This window comes from Phalangium opilio, unplaced genomic scaffold (assembly GCF_054372755.1).
Source record: "Phalangium opilio isolate 3A_F unplaced genomic scaffold, DU_Popi_V2 ptg000352l_1, whole genome shotgun sequence".
Taxonomy (NCBI): domain Eukaryota; kingdom Metazoa; phylum Arthropoda; class Arachnida; order Opiliones; family Phalangiidae; genus Phalangium; species Phalangium opilio.
In genome coordinates, this window is record NW_028324228.1 from 1,771,767 (window position 1) to 1,795,364 (window position 23,598).

Sequence of the window (23,598 nt, forward strand, 5' to 3'; positions counted from 1 at the left end):
TTTAGGAGTAAATCATTGAGACATTTGCGCGTAACTCTAAATACTAAATGCAAAGAAAAGTCGCGTTTAAAGATACAGTACAAGGCGTCACGAAACTCCCGAAAATCGGCTCACGGGACTGAAATTTAAAATTAGCCAATAAGATAGACCTTAAATTAGTTGCTTTTTGTCATTTCGACCCCGCCTGGCGATAATCTTTTCACATTAAAATAACGTCAAGATCCATTGTTCTCCACCACTCTGCCCGAGTTTAATCCCTTCAATTGTCTTTAGATATGAATATTTCAACGTAATGTGACTTTACTTATAAAGAACATAGTGATAAAAAGACGCAAACGACATTTAAGGGAAAAACGAAATCTATTCAAACAAAAATTTATGTGAAAACGAACTGTGGCAAGTTTAGTGAAGTACTGAATTGCATGTCAACGTCTGCTTCTTCGTTTCCTTGGACCCAATTTTGGATTGATCCCTTTTTTTCGCTAGGTTATTATTCAATGATCCCTTATTATCGTTATCTTCACCGACACTTAATGTTCCTCAACATCTACTGCTATTAACATTGTCTCCTTTTTCTCGAAAGTGAGATTAGTCAAGATCTATAACTTGGCCCCAATCGGTTGTACCTTCAACAACTTTTGGTACGTCAACATTATTTTTTCTCATTACCTCAACACCGTAGAATCAGGAATGTACAGCCTTAGTTTTTAAAAACCCTATTTGTAAGCTAGAACCTTTCCCCATCGGTACAGTACTCTAACAAGTACTGGCAATCAGACAGACCAACTTCCTCATTATTAATTGGAATTGAACAGACATCCGCGGCAAAAACTGAAATTACTTGCCATTTATCATTGCCATGGTAGTACGGTTCAAGCAAGTTGAATAAACCAGTGATTTTGCACCGCTTGTCCAGTGTTCGATCGTTGTCTTTATTTTAGACGTATTAAGCGCGCAACACCGAAGGTAAGCGTTATCACTGGAAAAGGTAGTACCGCCTTCATGGCTGTCGCCGGAGTTTAATGTCTTCAGCCTAATGCGAAACTGCAATCTATTTTGCCTAAAAATAATTATGCTTCAACGAAAAAAATATTTTTTGAGTTTCGGAAAATTATACTAAGTTAAATATTTTTTTAAATGAAAAATTTTAGGCTGAATTACGGAACAATTTTTGTCATGTAGACCTAGCGAATGTTACGAGTTGGCCATTTTATGTTATATCTTATCTCTAAAGTTTAAATGGAACCTAATTTTTTAAAGTTCTTACGTCTGTCAATGACTTTAAGTAAACGTACTGTTATAGATATATTAAGTCGCTCTATTGGTAATAAAATAAAATATAAAGGTTATTCTTCAGACTCTTAACGAACTGTACACAACATTAAACCTAAGACATAGGTGCTTAATTTAAAGGTTATCTAGTATATGTTGGCATCTTCGGCCGAAACGTAGAACATTGATTTTTCATTCCTCAAGAGAGTATCTGGAGAGTCAAATTCCACAATGCGGCCCTGATTGAGAACCATCACCCTGAGAAGAGTTAAGAGGTATCAAATAATTCATTTTACGCCGATTTAATAGGTAGGTAAACTAACTTGTCGTAGTCTAAGATGGTGTTTATTCTGTGCGCGATGGTGATGATGGTAGAGTTGCCGAATTCCTTCTTGATGGTCTCTTGAATGAGATTGTCGGTGTCCATGTCGACCGAGGCCGTCGCTTCGTCCAAGATCAAGATCTTGGTGTTCCTTAATATGGCACGAGCCAAGCAGACCAACTGACGCTGTCCGACGCTCATATTTTTCCCTCCTTCAGCCACGGGGTGATCCAGTCCCTGCTCGAGTGACGCCACGAAGGATTTCAGGTGCGATTGTTCCAGGGCTGCCCACAGCCGCTCGTCGTCTTGTTGACCGAAGGGATCCAGGTTGAACCTTAGTGTGCCCGAGAAGAGGACGGGCTCTTGGGGGATGATGGTCAGTCGCGATCTCAAATCGGACAAGCCCAATCCCTCCACTTCAACTCCGTCTATGACGATCTGGCCGCTCACTCTCTCGATGAGACGGAAGAGCGCCAGCGTCAGCGACGATTTTCCCGCTCCTGTCCGCCCCACCACGCCTACCTTCTCTCCGGCTTCGATCCTGACATCTAGGTCCTTCAAGACCAAATCCAATCCCTCTCGGCATCTGGTACTGTAGTTCTGAATTATGATTTGTCCTCGTTGAGGCCAGTCAGATGGGGGTTGAAATACTGGTTTCTCCCACTCGGCCTCGGACTCCAAATGACAGTATTCGTCAACTCTTTCTATTGAGACTATATTTGATTCCAAAGCCGTAGCGGAAGTGATAAAGACTTTCAGATATTGCAGAAGCTGTTAGAGCAAAATAATAAATTAGTCTGTATTTGTATTGTTCCACGTGACAGAAAGCTTGTTCACTTTCTTTTTAAAATTCAAGGGAATTTATCATTAGCCTATTAGATTAAAGAATAAAATAACTTTCATAGATAAGACCTGATAAGAACTTGAATTTAAATCACCAAAATTCGACCAAGCAGGGGAAAGGGTGCCATGTCATACCAAAAATATATTATTTTCATTATACATAATATTTCATTGTATGAAAATATTTTATTTTTTGGTCATACCCGTTTCTGAAATATCCAACCATCTTTGCAGCTGCATAATAATCACGGGTTTTCATTCTTTCAGAGCTCGTTGGTTCGCTAAATAAACGTTATACTTTGCGTTTCCTTCCAATTAATGTTACGAACTTTTGTAAAAGAATGTCTATGAAAGCATAAAAAGGCCAGAGAAAACTATCTATTTGTAATCGTTTAAAAAGGATTCAATCAGTTTGGACTGCGTTAGATCACCGAAAATTTAGTAAAATCGACCCTATAAAATTCATGTGTTGCTATACTTTTGAAGAAGCGCTCTTCGCAAAACACGAAATTTGACTAATGTGGATTTAAATTAACCAATGTGCGAACAGATTCTTTTGCAAAACCCACAATTTCCACCCTTTTTAACTAAAGTGTAGAATATACGTTTATCGAGTAATCGGTTTTACCATTGCTTACTGACCAAAATTTGTTCTTTCGATTTTATTTTTAAAAGCAAAAAATTCAACACCATAGTAACGCAAATAAACCTCTAAAAGAGCTTGTCAACGTCACCTCATAAAAAAACTATTAACCGTATTCAGATAAATGTACCAGAATGAAAGCCAAACTGACTTCTTTATGAAAAAGAGTACAAGAATGGCGGTCTTGTTTGAACCTAACCTATAATTGCATTGTTACAATACTTTTTACAGTGATATTTTGCTTCGCTTGGCTATATCCATCTATCTTTCAACCCCTGCATACAATTCCATCTCGAGATACTCTTAGTTAATACATTAACTGTTGGTCCTTTTTCAATGTCCCACTTTAGCAAAGTTTAAAAATGACGCTAGTATAAATAGTCAAACGAAACACCAGTAGAGATTTTTAGCTTGTGGAAAAGATTTTGATTTAATCGCTTTGCTTGCCCGATCGGCATTAGCCAAGATCAATCCTACAAAATCAGCTGACAGAGTCCCTTTGCTCAAATTTATGAAAATTGTGGTGCAAAACATCAAGCAATTTCCCAAGATATTGTAGCGTACTGTCAGCCATCTAGAAAGAAGTTTTATTGAAATGGAGAAATGAGTAGCGACTTGGAATGTCCGCTTTGATTAGCATCCACAGCGCTTTTCAACCCGAAGGTAAAAATGTAGTTTGGATGCTGAAAAAGCAATGATTGAAAAATGACACAATTACAAGATTATGTATACCTTTGCGCCATGTTCATCATGTAGTTAGCGGCAGTGCATTCGTCGATTAGTTTCAGGAAGTGTGCTTCGAAGTTCCGTTCGGCGTCACACGCCCTGATGACAGTGCTGCCAGACACTGATCCTCCCACGTGCGAAAACAAGAAGGAATTTCTCAAACTTGTTATCCGCTTGAATTGACGATTGCTCGACATCAAGAAACGCTGCAAAATATATTGCACAATCTTCAGTTTAAGTGGGATATTATAAAGTTATTCTCCCCAGGAGCGAGTGCGAGAACGCCGCGGGTAAGACGTGCATGCTTGCTACACTTTTAGCAACAATTTATATTAATGAGAAAACACTTTAACGGTTCAATATTTAAAACATTCGTAGTTTATTGATTGCGCTGGGTGGAAAAGTCTCGCTTATAAATTAAAGTCGTGGTGCCCAGGCCTCTTTCCCGTCGTTTAAAGGGTATGAGAAGCTTCGTTTGAAAAACCTCTGATTTATATAGCAAAAGATAGAATTAATTACTGTGAATTCAAAAATATCAAGCTTTTAATTCTCCGATTTCTAGTTATTTGATAACATGCATTTGAAAATGCTTCATATGAAATTATTTAAATCCACTTTTTAAGAAAGGCTACAACGTTTTCTTGTTTTTGACGTCACACACGCGAGATGGTGCCACTCTCTCCGCTATCAAAGCATGGACAGAGCTCGAGACGCGTATACCTCGCGCTCGTGCGTATAGTATTCCCGCGCTTTTTTCCTCAACGTCATAGTGATGTCATAAACCAACCGAACAAGCTGACGAGACAAAATGATTTATATATCGAAACTGAGTTTTCGTGATTTTCCAATGGATTTTAAAAATAGAAACTTTGGTTCAATTATTTTAAAAACTTTATATTTTGAAAGTAGAGACTTGAAAGTGTAATATAATACCACTTTCGTGCTAAAATATCATATGAAATTGTAAATTCCCATACCATTTAATAAAACTTCTTAAACAATCAAAAATTCTAAAAAATCTGTTAAATTTAGCAAATTTCGATAATAATATTGCCTATTTTTAATGTTTTCTATTTTCGTATAGTCTCATTTGAAGAGCTTTAAGCTCTGACCTGCAATCAACTCCCATTTTAACAAGGATCAAAAGCCACTATCCCTCACTCGATACGAATACCGTGTTGAACTACGACAATTAACAATTGAGAGTGATACTGAATAATTACTTATGACTGATGTCTGAAATCTAGTTCCTACCTGAAGAAAAAGGTATCCAATGACAACAACAATGCAGGGAATTATGAATAATGGTAGAAATATTGCAGTTCCTATCGGGTAAACAACTAAAACTATCAATCCAAAATTGGTGAGCAATAACACAGGAGGTAATTGCTGGTCCAGGGCGTCGATATCTTGGGAGAAACGATTGAGTATTCTTCCAACGGGGGTTGTGTCGAAGAAACCCATGGGAGAGCGACAAATGCTGTCGAGCATTTTCCTATGTAGATATTTTGCCGCTCGTAGACAACGAAAGACGTTGATGATTACGTTTAGAAATGCGAAAATGGCTTGGCTTAGACCAAGAGCGACTAAGACCGCTAAACGGGTTGCCTTTAAGTCTGGGTTCGCTTTAAAATCTTCCTTAGAATCCGCGCACCACAGAGACAGCCAGTAAACTGACGCGAAATTAAGGACAACAACAGTGGTGGTTGATACTTCGAAAATTGCACACCATATTATACCATACGCTTTCAAATATTGTTTGTATTGTGATACGGATATCTAGAAACGTGCAATAACATTTTGTGTGTAGAGCGTTTTAGTTCTCCTTATTCTTCCTTGGTATATTAAAGAGCACATACGTTTCCTTCTTTGAGTCTCTCCATAGTCACGAGTTTTGCCTCATCTTCATCAGAGGCTTTTCCTTGTGATGCAAGATGAAATCTCTCAACGGTGATATTTAACGTACTACAAAAGTTACATTATAAAAATTTATAAATTAGCAATGTGTATTCAACTTGCAAGTATCAATTCAGGAAAGGCTATCTCTACAAACAGTACACGCCACATGGCGGTTTGCCAGAAAGAAATTCCCTCGGTTACAGGGGCGTCGATCATAATTTTTCCCAGGCAACACCAGGGAGCTAAGCCAAAATGTTTTCTTCCTTATAGGAAAATATGAAATATAGGATTTTGTAGTAGAAAAAGGGTGTTTTATGGGAAATATTGTACTAAAGATCCTGATATGTAAACCTATTTGATTTCTAATCTGTGCAGAAAAGTCTCAACAAAAAATAATCAGATTTTACTTCGAAAAAAACTTAATGTGTAAAAATTCCAGAGCGAGCGAAGCGAGCTCCGCAATTTCACTGTCTTTAAATTTTATCTCGATGAAAGAGTTAAATTTTGTCAAATTTGGCATTTAACTATACGAAAACTTTGACTATGTCAAGAGTATAGGATATAAGACTAAGTCAAAAGTATAGGATATAAGACTAAGTCAAGAGTATAGGATATAATAGGACCTTTCATGAAATTATAACATAATATGGGACAGGTTCAAATAAATAGTATTTTGTAGAAAATATAGGACCGCTGGGCTCCCTGCAATATAAAAAGTCCGTTTGGTTCAGCACAAGACTCCTGGAGAATTCGGTCGCTCCAACCACCTATTTGCAGTCACTGATTGACGTTTCTAAGCGATGCCAAGTGGTTGGTATTAAAAAAACCAGCCTGAAAACATTTGCGCACCTCCGTTCTGAATATAATCTTGCTACATCCATATGTAGTAGAAAATGTTTATGAGGAATTTAGTATATATATTCTATATCGATATAAATACAGACCTAATCGTAAATAGTGAAATAGACTAAATTAACTCTATTATTTCAACAACAAAAGCCATTTATTTTTTCCTTATAGGGTAAAAAGAGGGAGCGTGGGGGACCAGTCTCGGCCGACTCACAGTGGCACCCAAATTAAACGCAGCTTCCCAGAGGGGGCTGAGCCCCCTCTCATTTTTCCCCGTGGGGGCTCAGGCCCCCACTGCCCCCATACGTCGACGCCCCTGCTTGGTTATTTTGTATAGTAAATTTCTATGACTATACTACGTACTGTCGGTAACAACAGTTGATATAACTCCAAATTTACTCACGACGGTTCTTCTTTATTCTCGACCCTCATGCCACTCATGTGTTGCACGAAATAATCCCTGGCCACTCCCTGACGACTCATGATTTCGTCATAGGTTCCCCTCTCGATGATTCGTCCCTGATTCATGAAGAAGATCTCGTCCATTTCTCGGATGAAGGTCAAGTTGTGCGTCACCAAAACTCTCGTCTGTAAGAGTTTAATTGATATTTGTCGAGCGAGCAAGAAACTACCAAACAGATACAGCTTTCAAAAGCGAAAGACTCATTAGAGTTTATTTGAGTTAGCTAGTCACAGCATCAATAAATTTTCATCATTTTTCGAGCCACTATTATTGAAGTTGCAAGGATTTAAATCAAAATCTAGACAGCTTAGATAAATATGCATATACGAGATGTCCGCTGAAATTTATTTATCAGTAAAGACACCGATTACCTTCCGGGCCCTCATATTTTACTATTATAAATAAAACGACACGTCGACATCTCATTTAGATTAATGGTCGCTAAGCGCTTTCATAGCAATTATTAGAGTAGCGGTACTTACTTTCTTTCGAAGTAATCCCTTGTGTCCGATAACTTCGTTGAAGAGATGTTTGGCCACGTGAGAGTCAACTGCTCCCAAAGGGTCATCAAAGAGATAAACATCATCATTGCGATAAATTGCTCTGGCCACGTTGACCCTTTGCTTCTGACCACCACTCAAGTTGATACCCTATCATGAAAATTTGTAAACGAACACATTACTAACGAAAGCAGCCATCCATGGAACCATCATTGAATTCATCTCTTTTGTTCAGCCCGACGCCACTTAGGCAAACATTTATATTTTGTTCATTATTCGGTTGTTTTCTCACATTTTTAGTTACAACAGGAATACACTGATTTCTTCTACATATTTAAAAGGCCATGGACCCCATACTAATTTTCCAAATTGAAATAAATCACGCATGACGTCAGGGATGACGGTTTCTAAACCATTTCTACCCTTTAAAGCAAAGAGCGGCTCCGTTGATGCCCCTTGAAGATGGCTTTTCTACTACACAGTGGCCAAGCTTGGTAAAGGGTAGTTAAGCCATAGGCAGGAACCAATGGGACCTAGTGCATTAGGTCTGATTGGTTCCTGCCTTTGGCAAGGTAAAATTCGTGTTCAGTAGGCTAGCCAGCATGCTAGGGGGGGGAGTTAATGGAGCCGCCTGTTACTTTTAGTTCAAGTAGAAAGACCCAGAAAATGGTCTGTTAAAGATTGAAAGTAGAAGAAATACAGGTATTCCTGGTTTCAATATTAAATACTCTTTCTCCGATTTCCGTTTCGTCGTCAGCTGGTAGTTGGTCGAGGTCTGGTTGTAGGGCGCATGCACGTATAACGCAGTCGTATCTGTTCTTGTTCATGTCGTCGACGAAAAGTATATTCTTTCGAAGTGAGGCGTTCTGTATCCAAGGTTGTTGAGTGACGTATCCCACTCTCCCGGCCACTCTCACCTCCCCCTCTACCTTCTGCATCTCGGAAACCAGAGCGGACAAGAGGGAAGACTTGCCACAACCAACCGGACCCACCACGGCCACCAATGAGCCACGGGACACTTTCAAATTGATATTCTGAAGTGACGCTATTGCTTTGTCTTCCAGGTTCCAATGAAAGGATCCGTTCTGAACCACAATCGCTGTAATTTTCAAAGAAATAAATTTATGTTAACATTGGTCAAAGTTGACCAATTGTGAGATCAAAAAATATCTGGAAACAATTTAAAGGCGACTTCAGGTCTTTAAATGATCTTTAGAAACGACATGTTAATTGGTTTTCAAAAATAAAAAATTTAAAGGTGGTAGTAAAGTTCCTTCTAAAATTGATTTTTGCGCTAAGCCTAAGAATATCCCACCCAGAATACTTTTTGATCCTCTATATAAAGCGACTATGGGAATATGCCTTGACGGCTATTTATAGCTATAGGGGCTATCCCAACTTCGGATACACGAAAAACCAGTTTGATGGGATTCTTGCCAAAAAGATGTTCTTCCAGCTGTTAAAGTATTGGGAAAGAAACAAAGTTGGCATCGTTAAGGAATTCACCCGGGTATATTGCAGAGTTGGCAAAAATCCGGATTTTTCTTGAAAAAGCCACTGGTATGGTTTTTTGCTGGTTTAAACCGGATTTTATTGGTTTTATCCAGCTTTTTTAAACTACTCTCTAGTGCTTATTTTTAGCACTCCTTTTTACATTTAGTGCGATAGTTGTCTTCTACTAGGCCGTCTGATTGAGGATATTGTACATAAAAGTTGATAAAACTACAGACATTTCCCTTAGAGATGAGTAGGGCCCCTGATTTAATCGGGATTTTTCAATCCAACCCGACCTATATCGGGTCGAAAAATCCTAGGTCTGGTTGGGTTAGAAAATTACTTAAAACCTTTTGCTGGTCGGGTCGGGTAGAGTTTTCATACCGTCTACCCTGGTAGACATTTTTATTATCTTCAATAGGGCAAGGTCGGGCCCTGGTAGGCTTTTTTTTGTGATCTTCAATGGGGCAGGGTCGAGCCCGGGTAGGCTTTTTTGTGATCTTCAATGGGGCAGTTTCGGGCCCGGGTAGGCTTTTTTGTGATCTTCAATATGGCAGGGTCGGGCCCGGGTAGGCTTTTTTGTGATCTTGAATAGTGTAGGGTCTGATAAAAAAATTTCTAAACGCGCGGTCCGACCAAACAATTTAGCGTTGCGAAAATTCAACTCAGTCTCACGACCTTCAGGTGGGGCAGAGGGAGGAGGGTGCGTCAAGATATCCCACAATATATGGGAATGGACCATTTCGATGAAATAAAGAGGTAAAGACATGTGGGTCAAAGTTTTCCTTCCATCTCACTTTATGGTTCCTGCGCTGTAATCTGTTATTATATTTTTCAAAAATCCACTGGATTTTTCAACGTGGTTTAAACCGGTTTAATCCAGGTGGATAAAACCGGACTGGATACCAGCGTGCCAACCCTGGTATATTGTGGCAACTCTCAAGTTTTGGTTTAATTTGATCAACTTATGTATCGAAACCAGTTTATTGGAAAGTGCATAAAATCAATATATTTTTATTATGTTCCGGTTCCCAGGGTTGGTGTGGGGGAGAGAAATACGGGCGCCGTGGCTAGAGTGAGATAATCTTGCGGCAAAATTGCACTGGTTGGTGTTACCAGGAAAACCCCCCTTCGGGTGGGGGTGTCACTTAATAACAGTTGTTGAAAACCTTTCTTTTTAGTTGCGAATGTAAAAAACTGAGAAGCTTTTACGATTATGATCTCTGAGCGTGTGATTCTGGTTTGTTTAAATTTGGATGGAAAACAGTGTGTTTTAAATAAAATTCCCTGCGTAAAAAATTAATGTACTTGAACCGTTGAACAATCTCGTACATTATCATAGCGAGCTAGAAAACATGGTATTTTTCTACGTTAGCACATACGAAACTAACACGCCCTCCACACCATACCTTGCATTACATGTGTGTTTATACCAATTGTTGGGTTAAGTTCTGAAGAAGGTCTCATTCTTCGCACTCAAGTTCGCGCTTCCACCTTTAACTACAAATAATTTTGAGCTTAAATAGCAAACGACCTATTTCGTTTTTTCAATTCCCTCATTATTTGTCATACCATACTGATCGTCGCTAGCCATTTGCTCCACGTAATGCTTGATTTCCTCACAACTCAACAAGTTTCAAATTCTCCTTACCGAGACGTGTGTCTGTAAATAGTCACTTTTTGATTTTAAGTCATTTTTAGAGAAATACTAGATTTATATTTTGAACCTCCCTGACCCCGTACTTACCAAAATAAGAGTATTTACTAAATCCGGAAACGTAAGCATTGACGTCGCTAATAATCGCACCAACTGATAGGACACGAAAGCTTTCCTCGAGGTAAGAACGTTATCGTCGTCAATGAATGCGTACATGGCAAAACATTGGTAAGTAATCTGAATGTGCAAAAAAAAAATCTGTAGGAACTTAAATTCAAGCCCTGAAGTTGAACAATTAGAAAGAGATTACAACAATAATAAAGCCAGCAACCCTGAACTTATTTCATCACCTTTCTTGAGCCTAGAGCAAACGTAGAGATTTCAGGGACATCTTTCTTTTTTAATTCGAGTGAGAACACTTACAGAACAAACTAATACGGAGCTGAAATCTCTACACCTCTCTGTGCTCCCATTATTGATAACAATAATCAACTTGTAAATTTTTTATGTTCGTACCAAAACTGGTATGAGACCAGTTATTAACATATTTATTCCTTGGAAGAGGCCTTGTTTCTTCATGAGTGCAATTTCTTTCTTCCTGATTTCAAGAACAATTCTTTGGAATGATCTCTCCCAGGCGTACAACTTCAAGACGCGGACTCCGTTCAAGATTTCACTCATCATTTTCATTCTGTTGTCCTTCAGCTTCATCAGCTCAATCTAATAGGTGAGATAATTCAAGAAACTATTCACAGAAACTCCGTCGGTGGTGATATTGCAGTAAAAGATACAAGTTGGCAAACCAAAATAAACCTCTCCTAGCCGATCGCCGCGTAAATCTTAACCATAAAGATGGGAGTAGAAGCCAAAAATTGCTCTCTGCAGTCCGGGTATAGCATATACGTTTGCTCCGATATTGCAACTGGCAACGCGGTGACGGAGTGACAGACAGACTGACAGTTACACACACACCCACGTTCAGCGAAATACCTCTCAGTGACGTCATCGTCACTCGGAGTGGTAAAAATTCGCCTGTCGTAGCTAACACGCAATTTCCCAGAACGTAGGTATGTACAACAAGTTGGGAAAGCAAAATAAACCTCCTCGAGTCGAAACGCAATTAAGAGGTTATAATTAAATAAATATAATTGATAAAATTATTTTTATATTCATTTTGGAAATTCCTTAGTTAAATCGTTTTAAGAAACTTTATTCCTAAAATTATTTTAAACATAGCTATTGTTGACGATTGAATTCAAGCGTATGCCTCTTTTACAATTTTTGGAAATTTAGAGTATATAAGGCGATTGATCAACAATAAATGATAAGAAGATTGCGTAAACCTTTGCTTTGATGACAACCCCCCCCAATCACACACAGACACGTCCAGTGTAATTCCTCTACGTGACGTCATTGTCACTTTGAAAGGTAAAAAGTAAACCACGTGATCAGAAGGAACCATATTAATTGCCTTCAACCCTCTTTCTCCCACTGTGGGAGTTAATGCTAGCGGTGTAGATTACAATTTCACCCCCAATCTGTCTGTCTCCATTTCTACTCCTCGCTGGCTTTCTCTATGGTTGGCAATGTGACAACGATCTAAAACGGGGAAAGTTCGAGTTTGTTTATTCGAGTGCTTGTAAAATGTTCTATATCATCTTGAGGTATCTTGGTGGTTTTTATTTTGCACACGACATCATAGATGGCGTTTGCAAAATATTTCTCTATACGGAAAATTTGACGAGGGAGAAGCCACTCTGTAATAAAGTCTGAGAGTGTAAGATGGGAAGCGTATTACGCCGTTTAACGCGGAAATACACTCGGGATTACTTTTTACAGTTTTTATTTCAATATTAGAACGGATTAAAGGCATATCTCCCAAATTTACGGCATTAAAACCACCAAAAAGGTAATACTCGGGGAATACGCCATTGGCTGATCCCTCGGACGGCGTGCGTTTCTCGTTGACGAGGGGAAAGCCGCTCCGTAATAAAGTCTTTCTGAGGGTGTACGATGGGAAGCGTATTACGCTAGTTGCCTGATCCCTCGAATGCCGAGCGCGGCGTGCTCCCGAGCGCGACGTGTCGGTTAGTAACCTCGTATTTTAAGCTTAAGATGATACTGAGAATAAATAAGGGAAGATTGGCGCGGCTCTAGAGACCGCGCGCGTTATCCGGGGTATCGTAAATTATGTACGTAGAAAACCTCATATTTTTAGCTTAAGATGATACTGAGAATAAACGAAGGATAGATCTCTGGTCTAAACGCGCCAGATTTTACGGTAGACGGTAGAGTAGACCGGGAGTCCTATATTGCGTACGCGGGAATCTTGCGGACTGCCGACGGCAATGTTTAAGCCTTTGCTTAAAGGAATGGTTCACCCTAGAATTTTTTATTTTTTATTGGAAATATCATATAAAAATATGCATATTTAAAATTGGAACCATGCATTTATCTACAATATTAAGGAAGATATGAGCATGTAACATAATATACTGACCCCTTCGCGTTAGGCCGTACTGTAAGGTGTCTTTCTGTATTTTCAAAAATTTCGCCAATTTCCTAGTCTAAAATCTTATTGGCTTTTGCTCACCCTCTGGTGGCCAATAATATTCTGCCGTCATGTTTCATAGCAAAGTTCATCAAACAGTCATTCGCGAACCTCAGTGACCGAGGGCATCACAGTGGCAATGCTTTTACTTTTAACGTAGAGAATTTTCGGGTTGACACGTCCTTTCAACATAAACAGGGCCTTGGTTAGGTAGCTGCGGTAGCAGAGAAATTAAGGTTGATTTTGCCATCATGCCTCGGGTTAATCCTTACGAAGTAGAGCCGGAGTATACAGACGAGGAATTACGACAGATGGATTTAAATGCCCAGAACGAGGAAATAAACTTTAATCAGGTTGTAAACATAAATTTGGATCAAATAATGGAAAACTGTAGATGCGGTAATTGCGTGCCCGCTTGGCTAGGCCTTGGCGATACTGAGCAAAAGTTGACTAACTTTAAAAAATATATCAACGTAAAAGACGCTCGAGGGGGATTTATTTGTTGCCAACAAATTCCAGAAGCAGTGAATTTCCTTGAAACAGAAGACGAGTTAGGCTCTGCTCATTGTATTACTGTCAATGCAGATTATAAAGCTATGTGTCTAAGAAAGCCCATTTTAAAAGCGACGTACAAAAGTTATCTGCACTTACGTCGCAGACCTGCTCCTCCGGCAAACTTATCAAACAAGTAAAAGCTAAATATTTACAGTGCCATTTTCAAAAATATGCTGTAACATAACATTATTTTTACTAGAACATACCGTTATACAGCCTACAGAAGCTACACACACTTGGTATTTGACAAATTAGGGAGGAGAAATAGGAAAATGCTTCCATTGTGCACTCTGTTGAATATTAGAAAGAACTTTCCCGAAGAAAACGTTAATTTGTATACCAGCTACCAGCCTGGCGTTGAAATTGAAGGATTTCGATTGGAGAATTGATTTATGCGCTAGTTAATATTTATTGATATTTGCTAATAATCTATGAGTGTGTGAGCCTTCAAGGAAAACTTTTGATTTATTCCAATTTGATTTTGTGATAATTAAATCCAAAAACTGGATGTTGTGATAATTAATCCAAAAACTGGATGTTGTGATAATTAAAATCAAAAACTGGATGTTGTGATAATTAAAACCAAAAACTGGATTTTGTGATAATTCCAAAAAGTAGAATTTTTAATAATTAAATCCCAATATTGGATTTTTTAATAATTAAATCCCAATATTGGATTTTTTAATAATTAAATCCCAATATTGGATTTTTTAATAATTAAATCCCAATATTGGATTTTTTAATAATTAAATCCCAATATTGAATTTTTTAATAATTAAATCCCAAAGTTGGATTTTTTAATAATTAAATCCCTATATTGAATTTTTTAATAATTAAATACCTATATTGAATTTTTTAATAATTAAATCCCAATATTGGATATTTTAATAATCAAATCCATTTTATGTTAACTAAAATTAAGTGAATCCAGAAATTGAATTTTGTGATAAAGAAATTACTCCAAAACAATTGTGTTACGATTAAGTTCAAAATTTTAATATTCACTGTATTCAGGAAATTATTTTCAATAGAAGATATTTTACTTCTAGTTTTTCTGTTTACGTCATAAAAACTAATCTAATTTTGAAAAAGCCTTCTCTTTTTGGCCTCCTTTATTAAAGAGGACTTGTCTGGTCTTGGTATGGGGGCAATATTTATCCTTTTGCGAGTGCTCACCATTAGATTTGCTAATGGAATATCCTCTTCTGCTGTAAGTTTTCTGTTGACGATGTTCTCCAGAATGGTGTATATAAAGTTATAAGATTTTGGTTCCTTTAGTGGTCTTGCATGCCACTCTCCGGTTGCTTTAGAATAATAATATTCAAATTCCTCTTTGTTTCCGGTTTTTGTAGTGGAATCACTCTTCATTTCAAAGTAAAATTTTCTATCAACGTTGAAATTGTGGTCTAACGCAGTTAAGATGGTTCGTGCAACCATGACTTCATAGTCAAACTCCTGTTGTTTGGGGCAATACTTCAACAACAGGCTATGATATGACTCCAGTTTTGAAGTGTGAGAAAATTCCGATGTTTGCCTAAGATCTTTTAAAGTTTTATTTTTATTTACAATATTGTCTATTGCTTCATAAGCGGAACTATCTACTTTTAACCATTTCTTCCGTCTAATTTGTTCAGACGATAAAGGCTCATGAATACATTTTTTGTGATGTAGAAGGCTTGGAAATGAATGCACATTTGTTAAGTGATAGCAGACAGATTTCCACATGTCAACAAGCACATTGGGATCACCATTACACTTTTCAGCGCAAAACCACATATGCTTTGTTAGAGATTTTATCCATGGTTTCAGTTCAGCGTTCCCTTTCTTCTTAGCTGCGGCTGTAATTAATTTTCCCACATTCTTAGCCAAATGCCACACGTCGAACTGGTGGTCTATTTGAGGGTAACTGTCCCTTAGGAATGCTCTAATTTGAATGTGCCGATCAGAAGTAATTTGGCTTATTTCAATTCCTTCCTTCATCAATTTAGCTAAGCATCGTTTTAGACCTTCTAACTCCATATTAGTTGATTTAAATTCCACTTCATTCTTTTGAACCACCTCAAAATGAATACATTTATCAGTAGCTTGGTCAAGGAAAGTGTAGCTGCAATATTTTGCAGAGTGGCCTGGTGAATCAAATCGCCCATCTGCCGAAACTTTAACTTCGTCACTATTGTGTAACGCGGAAAATATTTTTCTTTGCTCATTTTTCCAAGCTACCTTAATCTCGGGTATAATCAACGTTTTCTGGGCTTGGTAAAATGTTGTTCTGCCAATACTTTGCAAACCCATATACTCAAAAACTGAATTTATCCGGTGAAATGTAGCTCCTGAAAGCAAAATACTAGCAGCGAGTAGCAAATTTCCAGCTGGCATTTTTCCTAACACGGGTTGCGACTGCCACATAAATTGGTGTCCGCTAATGCATGTTAATTTAACAGTTAACTGGGTTCCAATGTCATATTTTACGGACTCCGTTACGTCAACTACACTTTGGCAATCCGCTCTCTCACACTTCACTCTGCCTAATAGTTGGTTAAGCTGACTCTCAAACACTATGTATTTTTTCTCTACAACTAATTTTTGTCCGATTGATATATTATTATCTACCAAAGTGGACTCTGTAGATAAAGTAGAGTCGTCTAAACTTGGCTCATAAAGCGAATCGTTCTTAATTGGGGTAATTAAAGATTCATCCAAGTCAATTTGTGAGTCGAGTACGACACATCCCTTAGGAGTTGAATGGTGCTGCGATGTCTTTGGCTTGGGGGTGCTCAGTACAGTACCGTAACAATGATCATTCTGTACGGCTTTCATTCTTTGCTTATGCAACGTAGACATTTCAAAATTAATATCTTCAGCCGTACACGTATCAATACTCACATCACACTTAAGTAAATTATGTGAGGATTCATACTGAACCCCAAATTCACAGCTAGCCGATTCATACTGAACCCCAAATTCACAGGTAGTGCCTTCACATTGTATCCCGATGTCACAAGTATTGGCTTCGTATTGAATCCCGATGTCACAAGTATTGGCTTCGTATTGAATCCCGATGACACAAGAATCACTTTCAAACCGCGTCCCAGTTTCATGGACATTGGCTAATGAGGGAACATCTTCCTGAATTAGTAGGGGAGCTACTAACTCAAGCTCTGTTGCATCATTTGGAATGTTTAATGTTGGTACTGCTCCTTCTTTGAGCCTCTGTTTTGAATAGCATTTTCCCACCGGTTCTATAGAATCGGAAGCGAAATGGCTCTCACATACTCTGAAGTCCAGATTTTTCAACCTATCTATTTCATCACTTGTCAAAGGCTTATTACTCAATACCGGTTCATATAACTTTTGAATAGGGCTTTTGGCATATTTTATCCATTGTCTTGCAATTTCCGGATGGCGACCAGCATGTGGAACTTTGAAAAAACTAATACCCCACCGCTTGGGATAATTTTTACAATTAGCTATAATACAATTAGGCATTACTTTAAAAATAGTGAGACGATCCAGAAAACGAAATTAAGCGAACGTTTCTAGCAGCAGACGACGCGTAAAACGAACTATCTTACTGGCGGAGTGTGTTCTTAGATGAGCCAATCATCGATTGGACTAACACGTCACACAACATACAGAGAAGCTTCATTACAGGGGTCAATGGCGACGCACTTATAAGTTAATTAATGGTATTTAATTGAAAAGCTGGAATCGTAATTAAAAAATTAAACCCGGATCTTTGCACTTACGCTACTTATAAATATATCAAGAAGAAAAAAAAATAGGCTTGTCTATTCCTTTAACTGAATTTTATTTTATCAAGCTAAATATAATTTTTGTGATCTACTGTCTTGTGACACTTGAAGTTCCGATTTAATGTTATAAACAGATTCCCGATTAGTAAAATCACTTGTCGGTAAGTGTATACAAGTGGCCAATTGATTTAAGTTCCTATATAGAAACTAGTTCAAATAAAACGAAAATTATCAAATCTTAACTGAATTTCCTACTTAGATTTAAATATCAATTTTTCAAGCTAAGTATAATTTTTGTATACACTGCGACTAATTGTATTATTTACTAAACATTATGATTAATGTTTAGAGCTCGGCATTATCTATCCATTATCCACAAATTGGTGGATAACCGATTATTTATAAACAAAGTTGTGGATTATAATACGATTTAGCATGAGTTATGTGGATAATTTTCGAGTATGGATGAAGATAAAATAACTTGGATAATGGATAGATAATGCCGGGCTCTAAACATTGTGATTAATGTAACATTAGTAAATAAATCATTAATAATGATTTATTTACTAAACATTGTTATTAAGGCTTTAGAGCCGAACATAAAATCTTAACTGAATCTCCTACTTAGATTTAAATATCAATTTTTCAAGCTAAGTATAAGCCCTGAAAATTTAATGACAAGTGTGTTACAATCGATTATATCCAAAAATGGTTAAAAATGTTCATAATTAATTAGTTTTATAAATTATGCAATGAAAGAGGAAGTGACGTACATTTGGGTAAATGTTTCGCGGGAGATTCAAATGTCGATTTGGGTTAAAGAAATAAGAGAATAATTTGAGATGGTGAAATGTTTGGCGGGAGATTCAAATGTCGATTTGGATTTGGGTTATAGCGTGGGTCCTCGCGGAGCGCTCCCATGGAGGAATAAAACTAGGAGATCCTATTCTTCAAAAACAGTCTTTAACGAAGCTGGAAACTACTACTACCATTTTTATTGCTCCTTGGGAGCGCTCCGCGAGGACCCAAAGGAAAACGCTATTAAAGAATAGGGTTTTAAGCTCTCTCTCCTTATGGAACCAACCCTAATGTTTACATTTGGATTTGGGTATTTAATCATTAAAATTTTTAGAGAATAGTGCCCCTGGATACATTTCAAGTTTTCTGCTTATTTCCGCTCTCGCGAATTTCCAGGAGGCTCAAAGTATTTCAGTTATTTCCGCCCCAATTAAACCTTTTCTAGCCGTGATTTATTTCGTCGGTTTTATTTTAAGCAGGGACGGAAATAAGATAACTTTGAGACAATTATAGGGGTCACTGCCTCACTGGAAAAATGTCCTATAAATTGATTGGGTGTGCAAAATGTTCTGGTTGCTGGACCAGCTTGTTATTTTTGGTTTTCTCTGAATGTAAAAGGCGATTTTTTAAATTACTTTCGATCAGGGACGTTGCGCAGTCGAGGGAAGGAAGAATGGCTTCCATCTTTGCTTTTCCCCGGCTACATTTTTTCGAATGCGAACTTTATGAAAAACCTTATCACAAATCACCGTTAATATTTCATTGATGAGTTCTATTGGAGATCGTTATTACTATACATGGTGTTTTTGAAATGTCCATCAATAATGAAGGAGCGTGTTTATTGGGCCCAACTGTGTGTACAACATTTATATTCGAACAATTTTTGGATTCATTGTTGGATCCCTGGCAAGTCCTTAAAATCACATACTGCGCTCTTGTACGCTAATTAATTAGCTAAACGCCATAAAAATGCTACTCGTGGTTCAGTGAATAAACTTTACGTCTCCCTGAAACCAACCCCTCATAGTTCTCTGAGCCTCAAAAGCAGGGGAATAAAATTAAGGAACTCTCTCGCACGAGATATAAAACAAATTAAGTCAATATCTGTTTTTAAAATAAAGATCCTGGAATATGTCAAAGATAACTTTTAATTAACATTTTATAACTTAAACCGGACTCCTACGTAAAACAGTTGTACGCTGATAGGAATATCCTTGAAATGAATAGAGCTCGGCATTATCTATCCATTATCCACAAATTAGTGGATAACCGATTATTTATAAACAAATTTGTGGATTATAATACGATTTAACATGTAAGTTCTGTGGATAATTTTCGAGCATGGATAAAGATAAAATAACGTGGATAATGGATCGATAATGCCGAGCTCTAGAAATGAAGCTATTATTATTATTAATAGTTCAAAACAAGCTAGTAATGTTTGGGGGGGCATATCTCCGTAACCAAATATTGTGCACCCCATGTCCTTTAATACTTTTCACTCAGTTGGGCCCAATAAACACGCTTCTTCAATATTCATGGACTTTTCAAAAACACCCTTTTTATGCGTATGATTACCGTTACAGTCTAGTGGGGTTTTAGTTGGATAACATTTACCTGCAATGCTTTGCATTTCTTGGTGCTGAGATAGTTCAGTGGAAGAAGAACGAAAATAGGTACGATTCCAGCAAATGCTGAATAGCCCAGTTCTTGATACATGAAGGCGAAGCACAGTACTGTTTGTACAGGTACCGACCATAAGAGGCCAAGTTGTGGCGACAGAATTTGAAATCTGTTAGTGTCGACGTACATCGTGTTCAGTATTTCGCCCATTGTCAGGTCACGTCGATCACTGGTTGTCAAGCGAAATGTCTGCTTCGAAGAATCTCCTTAATGAACTAGCATCCCACTCTCACGATAACACTAACTTACTTTTTTGTACAGAACGTGCATGGTGGCGGATTTTAGTCTCAGTCCTAGTTTGGTGTGGAAAATAGCGCTGCCTTCTTGCAACAAAGATTGCGTAAGACTGGCAAACCCGTAAAGGCAAGCGTAGAAAATCCCCTTCCACAAAGGATCTTCGCTTGTAGAGTAATCAATAATGGAACTGAAAATATAAATGAGTAAGCTGTTTGTAGGTTCCAAAGTTTACTTAATTCATTGCAGTTTAGACAACAACCACTTGCAATCTCAAACACTGTTAGAATCAAGACCTTAAAAGAAATGTAAACATCCAGAGAGCTGACCCACAAAAACCGAAAATGTATTGCTCTTTTGTAACTAGATCTCTCTCTACGCTTCAGTATAAGCAATGTGCACTTTATCTTTTATTTGAATTTGATTTTCCATAAATAATCACTTTGTTTGTTGTTTCTTATATGGCTGAAAAAGTGAAAATGTTTACCCTGTCAAAAGGGCGGGACAGATAGCCACTACGTCGGACAGAACTTGAAAGACACCTCCAACTATCAAGCAGGATCCGATTGTCCTCATCAAGGGCCAACTGATGGATTTGCTCTTATATTTGGTTCTGTTTCGTTCTTCAGAAAATATTTTCATTTCCATTTCACCTCCGGAATTTTTTGTCTTAATTTGAGGCATGCAGTGTTTTTCGAAAATGCGCGAGACAGTGAGAGCTCGCTCCGAGTCGTTCAAATCGTACACATCCAAGGGTTCCAGATTTTTCTTCCAACCTTTCCACAGGGCACTACAATTCGTTAAAAACAAAATGAGCTGCGTGTACAACATCTTCAAGTATAAGGGCAATACATTAGAGCGTATGAACGGGACCAGATTTACCTGGAAAGCCATGAATGGACCACGCGTGAACAAAACGATGCGTCATCTTCTCTTGATTTCTCAATGTTTTAAAATAATCATAAAAAATTAATAAGGAATTTTAATAGAAAAAATAAGTGCATGTTTTCCATAACAGACATACATACAGCCAGAAGTCCATTAAATTAGCCTAGGAAGTAACCAAAAGCGGGGTTTGGGACTCCCCTCTCTTGTGTAGCAATACTGAAGAAGGGCGACACATTCGCCACCTCGCGATAATTTTTGTCAATTCTCCTGTTTAGGTGCGACTCGTACGCCAAAATATGCCCTATCGAGAGAGAACAAGATGGTCTAGCCCATAATTAAGCCACATCGTTTACGTACTCTCGCCACCCCTACTACAATAAATATACTTCTAGTGAAATATCCCCTAATATACCGGTCAGAGGGAATAATTTTTCAATGGTTGCTTGGCAAAGAGAATCAAATATCGCCAACGCTCGTTAATAAATTACTAATACTACTAAACTAGTACTCAGGTAAAACTATTAGTCCCATCGATAACTTGTAGCTAAGAAGAAACTAAAAAATTTCCAAAGCGCGCTTCCAGAATTCTCGCCCGCTCGGACTTTCTTTTAAAATTCTTCTCGATTTGAGGAGAAATACACGTAAATTCTAATAATAAACACCATTCTATATATAACGTCGGTATTTACTTGCTTTGCTTCTTAAAAATCCCCCTCGATTTCTTTGAATTTTGAATCGGGGATCTGGATGATTGATAGCGTGAAACTCTTATTGTCCACGGGTGACCGGAATTTTAAAGGGAGTATTAAACCTTACATTTAAATTAAGGCAATACTAAAATCCTTTCTAGCTTTAAATATATCGAGGAAACGTAAACCACAATTCACAAAGCTTAACCTTACCTGTACAATTAAATGCAATGCTTAAACATGCTATTATAATCCCCATCCTTTTAAAATACACGAACGAAAAATATCACCTTACCACAATTCTCTCACGTTCACTCTCCCTCCCTTCAATGACGAACGAAAAATTTTATACTGCCAAAGGCATAAAATAACCATTTCTTCGGTTAGCTCTGACCACATTCCAAATCGCGAAAAACTACTACCACGACCACGACCACGACTACCACGACCACGACCACGACCACCACCACCACAGGCTCGCGGGACAAACTAATAGCCTCATCGTATATATACGATGTGGCTAAAAAACTATTGGCTGAAAATAAACACTGTTTCTCTAAAGGAACGGGAAAACGCCCCCTTCCACAGTAAAATCAAGCCCTCTTTAGCATAGAATCAGGAGGAGGGATGGGGGGGGTGAACTTTGGAACAGTCAAGGTCATTTAGTTTTTTATGACTCTTCATAAACCTATTGAAAAAAAAAACTATTTAACGATCTTGTCGATCCTTTATTTTTACCTCTCCGTGTGACGTAGTCCAGGAGAGGTTCTGTAACGGCCGTGTCTGTGTGTCTGTCTGTCTGTGTGTCTGTCTGTCTGTCTGTCTGTCCGTTGTTACACCCACGTGACCGCGTTCGCAGTTTGCGTATCGGAGCAAACGTGTTCGCCATTTCCGAACTGCTTTCACAGTCACGGAAATGGCTCCTCTACTTGAGTTCTCACACCACCATCTTCTGGTCTTTGTCCATCCCACACGGACACCAGTCTGTACATACTGGCTTCTAATCACCACCATCTTCTGGTCTATGTCCATCCCACACGGACACCAGTCTGTTCTTACTGGCTTCTAATCACCACCATCTTCTGGTCTTCGTCCATTCGACTTGGACAGCAGTCTGTACATACTGGCTTCCAATCACCACCATCTTCTGTTCTTTGTCAATCCCACATTGACACCAGTCTGCACTTACACTGGCTTCTAACACCACCATCCACTGGTCTTCCGTCTATTCCACATAGACACCAATCTGTATCATTGGCTTCTACTCCATTATCATCGTTTGGTTTTAGGATATACGCGGCGATCACCTAGGGTTACGAGAAACGTCTAGCCTCCCTAAGGTGGGATCGCCACCAAAGGTTTTCGCAATTGCGCTTTTTCCTTACTATTATAATGGAAACGAATCGTATATATACCCCAAAATTTGAATAAAGCGGGCAAGAGGGGTACCCTTCACTTTAAACGTCAATATTAGCAAAGTTTGAGATGATAATAGGTATAACTTTATTTTAAACGATTTAACTATTATTAATGTTAATTATTGAAGATTAAAATAATTAAAAATAATTATATTTATTTAAATATTAAAGATAAACCTCTCGTGCGAAGAGAGAGATTATCATTGCCTCCTATATCTACCAAGGCCCGTGCATGCGATATATTTCCTTCATTGCCTCCTATATCTATCAAGGCCCGTGCATTGTGATATATTTCATTCATTGCCTCCTATATCTATCAAGGCGCGTGCATTGTGATATATTTCCTTCATTGCCTCCTATAT

At 38.1% G+C, this 23,598-nt stretch overlaps 3 protein-coding genes across 3 annotated transcripts; 1 reads left to right on the forward strand and 2 right to left on the reverse strand.

The window, feature by feature from the left end:
* Nucleotides 1–28: 28 nt before the first annotated feature.
* LOC149602811 (multidrug resistance-associated protein 1-like) lies at nt 29–10,630 on the reverse strand. The gene is made up of 10 exons (XM_089860264.1): nt 10,421–10,630; nt 8,246–8,616; nt 7,500–7,667; nt 6,958–7,142; nt 5,666–5,771; nt 5,061–5,585; nt 3,813–4,012; nt 3,528–3,654; nt 1,596–2,365; nt 29–1,530 (listed from the first exon to the last, which is right to left on the reverse strand). Exons 1-10 carry the CDS (start codon nt 10,476–10,478, stop codon nt 1,419–1,421), a joined length of 2,622 nt encoding a protein of 873 aa, XP_089716390.1. The 5' UTR covers nt 10,479–10,630; the 3' UTR covers nt 29–1,418.
* On the reverse strand, nt 10,546–20,408 carry LOC149602812 (ATP-binding cassette sub-family C member 3-like). Its single transcript, XM_089860265.1, has 6 exons — nt 20,257–20,408; nt 19,942–20,196; nt 11,185–11,388; nt 10,759–10,905; nt 10,663–10,674; nt 10,546–10,620 (listed from the first exon to the last, which is right to left on the reverse strand). Exons 1-6 carry the CDS (start codon nt 20,275–20,277, stop codon nt 10,546–10,548), a joined length of 714 nt encoding a protein of 237 aa, XP_089716391.1. The 5' UTR covers nt 20,278–20,408.
* Nucleotides 12,592–14,865, forward strand: LOC149602813 (uncharacterized). The gene is made up of 2 exons (XM_089860518.1): nt 12,592–13,907; nt 13,974–14,865. Exons 1-2 carry the CDS (start codon nt 13,471–13,473, stop codon nt 14,161–14,163), a joined length of 627 nt encoding a protein of 208 aa, XP_089716644.1. The 5' UTR covers nt 12,592–13,470; the 3' UTR covers nt 14,164–14,865.
* Nucleotides 20,409–23,598: the final 3,190 nt, after the last annotated feature.